This window comes from Pteropus vampyrus, unplaced genomic scaffold, assembly GCF_000151845.1.
Source record: "Pteropus vampyrus isolate Shadow unplaced genomic scaffold, Pvam_2.0 Scaffold222, whole genome shotgun sequence".
NCBI lineage: Eukaryota > Metazoa > Chordata > Mammalia > Chiroptera > Pteropodidae > Pteropus > Pteropus vampyrus.
Genome location: NW_011889003.1, coordinates 1,292,143 through 1,297,859, shown reverse-complemented (window position 1 = coordinate 1,297,859; position 5,717 = coordinate 1,292,143). Strand labels below are relative to the sequence as shown.

General features: G+C 44.4%; 1 protein-coding gene across 1 annotated transcript in view; it reads right to left on the bottom strand.

Annotated features, from left to right (window-relative positions):
• Positions 1-764: 764 nt before the first annotated feature.
• The window catches only part of BAALC (BAALC, MAP3K1 and KLF4 binding), a 78,693-nt gene continuing 73,740 nt past the window's right edge, over positions 765-5,717 (bottom strand). The window contains exon 3 of the mRNA XM_011373257.2: positions 765-2,340. Coding sequence (XP_011371559.1) covers positions 2,230-2,340 — 111 coding nt within the window. The 3' untranslated portion in view covers positions 765-2,229. The remainder of the gene's footprint in view (positions 2,341-5,717) is intronic.

Here is a 5,717-nt window from a genome sequence, read left to right as displayed (position 1 = left end):
AGATAGTAAGAATCAATTTCTATATCATATACACATGAAAAAATTGCCAGATGAATTTATAACACAGTTTAACTTCTGGTCACTGTCTTGGTGAAATCCAGATAGATAGTTCTCAAGAAGAGAGGGGAGCCCTTTATTCTATTCTCCCCCAGAAGTGGGAAACTGTTTCTATATAAAACAGAGATACCCCTTCAAGTTGATAAATTCCAAACAACATGCAGCAGTTACGTGATGAGAAACAAAGTTGTAAAGAGAAACTAGGCTTAGTCCACGGCTGGCAGCACTGACTGGTGAAGGAACACCTGACACAAAACCACAATGCTCGTGCCCTGGGAGAGTGAGCCCTTGAACTTGAAGGAGCAACTCCCACCTTTGGTGGTGGGGGGCTCCTGCTGGGTTATACCTGTGGGGACGTAGGAGTCACAGGTTTTGCTTTTATTTTATTAAAAAAAAAAATTTCAAAATATGAAGTTTCTGAAAAGCCCTTTCTCAAAGAATCACAAAATAACAGAGGTTTGGGAAAACTGTGGTTCTGTATATAGTTAAGTCTTATACAGTGATCAGGAGAACACCCAGATCTGGAATTTGAGACCTGTCCTGAATATGAAAGTGAGATTACACTGCGGGGCAATTCACAGCACACGCTATCACTCGGTGTCTCAGTCAGTCTCCTGTTATTAAGTCCACTGTGAGATTTAGGATATGCAATTGGGACTGGCCAGACTCCAAACCTCTCAGCATCTGCATGGCACCTGACACAGGGCTGACAATTAAAGTTTAATGAATAAATATACAATCTGCTGAAGAAAGTTAGGAAGCAAGGGAGGGAGGGATGGAGGGAGGGACACTGCCTGTTTGTGTTTGAGAAATAACAGATTTGGCAGGTAAGGAGGCAGAGTACCCGAATTGTAACCTGCTGATGTCAATTCTCCAGACCATGTTACATAAGCACACACCATCAGGCTGCCTATTTCTGCTAAACATGGAGTTTATTGGTATCGTTCGGTACAACTTTAGCCTTACCTTTCCCAAACCCAGGCATGTTAACAGTCCTTTACAAATCATGCTACATTACTTTGGAGGAAAACACTTCCACCTTAACATGTTTAAAGAAATGCTAGAAAATTTTATTCCTAATGACATTTTTTGCCGCATCGGCTACCTGTTTTCTAACACAGTGCATGTCAACCTAATGTCGATGTGAATGCACACCTGCACACCCACCGGGCACTGGCTTTTTAAAGTGATCCCTTTGCAGATACAGAAATGACACAGCCCTGGGGCTGTGCACAGAGCGGGGAAGGGAGGCGCTGCGTCCCACCCGCCAACACGTTCTGGATTTTCTCCCTCTTGTAAGCAGTGTCCAGTCTTTGATGAACGATTGCAAACGACCCGACTGAAGAGAGAAAGCACTGAAGAACACAAGCAAAAGGAACTGGAAAGCTATGAAAAACGCAGTATCTGGTTGAGCCTTGAGGGGCATCCTTGGTTAGATGCATTGAGCTGACAGCGATATTATGGTTCAGAGGCTGACAGGGACACCAGCATGGGGGGACGTTGGAGGCAGATGAGAAATGGGTGTGACTGCATCATAGAGACCATCTCCCAAGGACACGCTGTGGGTGTTGGTGGGGTGAGTTTGTGTGAAATTAGATCTGAACCTGCCTCAGACCAAGCTCAATAAGAATAACAGGGAGTTTCCTGTTTCTTGATTTCTCATATATCTGGCTAGAGAGTTGGGTGACAGCCAACTTTTAAATGAACACCGTAAGCTTCATGATGGTGGAATTAAAAATAAAAATGAACCAAAGAATAAGCTTGCCTGAAACAGTGCGCACTGCTGTGGCCGGGAGACGGTGGAGTGGGCGCGTGACTCTACCCTGGGAATCCGCCCCTTCTATTTTGTTTCATCAGCTGGCCTGTGGCTTGAGCTTACCACTTTTACATCAGACTAAACTGAAGGAGTTGCAAAGAGGCAAATCAAACTGCACATCTGCAGTTTATTTCCATATGTGAGCGCTGTGCCAATACATTTACGTGAAAAATAGGAGGCTGAGAATGTCCCAACAGCTCAGGCAGCCATCGACTGCCAGGTAAGAGTCTGTCAAGGCACTCAGCAGCGTTGGAGCTGCTCAGCGAGGGGCACCCACTTCTTCACAGTTCCTTGGTGGGATCCAGTATGTGACGGGCACCAAAGAAGTCCATCTGCCCTTCTAGTTAAACACTCTGCTAATTGACGCAGTTCTTTGTGATTCTTCGACTTCTGTCCGCCTGCCGGATGCTGTCTATAACGTTAATAGTGACTTCTTTTGCCGACATTCGCTTGGCATCTCTTTTAGCCTGTAAAAAAGTTTAACACAGTGAATTGAGTTACTAGGAAATATGCGAAGGTCCTTACATCTGCATTAATTTCTTGAGATCATTACACACACAGAGAGGCAAGAATGGCCCATAAGAACGCACGCACATATGCTCCTTTTCATGGGTTTCTTGTTGAATCTCTAATACCAACCTAGCACCGAGCCTGGCATATAGTATGCTCAGTGAAGCATTGTCTAATGAATGAATGAGCTCTGATCCATCGATGGGTAATGTGAAAGGTTTCACAGTTGGTTTTATTAGAATGGTTAGGCTTTGGGCTTTGGAGTCAGACAGACTTTGGTTTAAACACTGACTATGTAATTTCACGATGGGCAAATTTTTTCTAGAAAGTGGGGAATAATAATAGTATCTACCTCATAAGATTATTGTAAGGATTAAAAAGGTAATGCATGTAAGGTACTTAGCACAATGCTTGTCATTAAATGAAATAAAAAAAAAAAGACTTGGTAAGTATAAGTAAAAAATAGGATAGATTATTCACTTCTAAGTGAAGATACACGAATGATGAAAGCCCAGATTTCATATTAAATACTAAAGCAGTGACTAAACCATAGGTTCTTCAACCACATGTGCCCAATCCCCCACCCTCCCTAAAGAGGAAACAACTTTAACTAATGGGGGGCAATTCTGTGTCCATTCTATTCAAAGACATTGGCTTAGAGTGAGCATGAGACGTGCCTTGTGAGTCATCGCCATCGTGGATGGACAGCCATAGGTGCCGCCCAATCCCCATTCCAGGAAGGACCTGTTTCCCAGCTGCAGGGAGTGCAACCAGTGAAGAGCCTCCAGTTGTCCCTCCAGAATGGCCTCGGCTGCAGAGAGCCACCTCACCCAGGGCCTTGCCCTTCCCAAGGTGGCCCAATGAGGAGGTACAAAGGCCTGGCCATTTGGCCCAAAGCAGGCCAGCTATGACAGGCCATTTGTCTTCAGGGGTACGGTTGCCTGCATTGTGGCCCAACTTCTCCCTCCGCCCACTCCTGCTCCCAGCCCTCCCTCCCACAGGCGTGGACAGGGCACTTCTCAAGGAACATCCTATAGAATGATATCTCAGAATCTGCTCCCTGGGAAACACGGTCGGTTGCAGGTCTGCAGGAGTGCCTCCCCATGCCGGATGTGAGTCTGCTGTTGATAGATGCGTCTTTTCATATGATATAGCCCCTTAACACAAGCTGACTACTTCATCCATAGTGCATCCAAAGGAACAGTGGACTGGTGCACCACTGGAGAAAAATAAATTGCTCTGTTGTCTTTATTAATAGATGACATGTGGGTTTCTAACATGTTACATAAGTCCTGTATAGAAGCTGCTGGCGACGCCGCTCTCAGATTCCCTTTACTTGGCTGATGCCTCCATCCCTCAACTGCTATGAGTCTTGGCTGCTAACTGCTCACATCAGCATCCTTCTTTTGCAAACTGCCCTCATCTGATTGGAGCTACCTCACCCAGAAATGCCACAGAGGTTACACCCTCATTCCTGGAGGCAGCCCAAAGCCAATGACTGATTGTTGGGGACATAAAAGGCTGGCTATTTTGCCTCAAGGAGGCATAAATTTATGCTGTCACTCATGCTGCTGGAGCTCACTGTGGAACTGGACTGAGGCTACACTGCAGCTGTTTGGCAGAGCTTACATGTTTCCTGAACTTGGTTCTCTACCTCACCTTGCTTCCTGCTCCTTATGGGTTTCACCTGAGATTACTCCTTCAATCATTTCTTGCACAAGAATCCTCGCCTCAGGCTCCGCTTCCAGGGAACCTAAGATAATACTTTATGGGTGATTTGAATGATGTTTACGGATAATTTCGGCTATATGAAATTTTAGCCTTATCTTGATTTCATGAGGTAGGATTTCATTGTTTTCTTCATGTCCCCTAGCACAGTTCGAGACATAGCAGGATCTCAATTTAACTCTGGTTGAATAAACAGATGAACGAACGCATGGGCACCCCACTTTTTTGTCAGGCTACCCTTGCTTTAATCATCAGCATTCAATGCTGTCTAAGGATTCAGTCTTACACTCTGCACTTTCAAGCCTGAACTGGCACCTGGGCCAGCAGTGACTTCGATGGGTTTATTTTTCCCTAAAAGCAAAGAACTCATAAAGTCCCACGACCAATTTTGTTTCCTAAAGAAAACTGTAGTAATTATGAGGCTAATTCCATTTAATTTCCATTTCAAGTGTCACTGCATTAAAGCTTTGTGGACTGGGGCACAGAACAGACAGAGGCCTTATTGAAATGAGCCAAATTTAGGGCAGCGTTCCCCTCAAACTAGTGGGCAGTGAGAGAGCTTTCCAGCATGGAAACGTAAATTTTCTGAACTGTCTAACTGCTTTTTCTTAGAGTTATTGGCAAGATTTCACGAAAGGTTATTAAAGGTTATACACAGAAAATGTTCTGCTCTATATTTCAGTCTGTTTTTCTAAGCTTAAAAATCTAAGCAAATATTTAGTTCTTGGCTGATTCTAAATTCCCCAACCTGTTTAAGTAAAGAGTCAAAGGCTACAAAACAGTCATGCCCGGAACAGCCACGGAATATGTGTGGTTTGAGTCTCAAGTACAACAGGGCAATTTCTTCAATCTGTATATCGAAAGCCTGCACAGTGGAGATGGTCAGAAAACAAGCTTTGGGGCCACAAAGACCTAGATTTAGTGCAAGGCTTTGCCACCGTTGGCTGTCACAAGACCTGCTGCTTTCACCTCTGAATCTCACTCAGTCCCCTTCTCTGATAATGGGGAAATAACACCTGCTGCTTTGGTCTCTCTGGGAGCATTATCCAGGCCACTCAGCATTACTCATCGGACGACCCACGTCTCCCACTTTGCCCAAGACTGACCTGTTTTAAAACTGAAAGTCCCACTTTCGGAGAGCCTCCCCAGACCCCTGCCAATCAGGACAGCTGGTGGCCCCAGTGACAGCCATTAACATTAATTCTATTTGCAAAATGATGTCTGTCAAACGTATTAAATTTAAATAGGTAACTTTCTTATTCTATTGAAACTATGACTACTGTTACTACGACTTCTAAATAACAAGACATTTGGATAAAGGACAAACTGGAGTTCTGTCTTCCTGTGATAAGCACAGAAGGTTCCAGGCCATACCTAACCCATTTTCAAATAATTACATTAAGAAAATTGAGCAATTACAACAAGTGTATTTTCTTGCAAGTGTTTTATAAAAGGGAAGCTTTCAAACCTAAGGCATGGATGGAAAGGCACCTGCCCCTCTGATGGCAGCACGGATATTCAGGGGACCAGTCATTGCTGCAATCTAGTGACACCTTGGAAACCTCAGGTTTTAAGCCTGAGAAAGAAGGTGCAAAGAGAATTACAA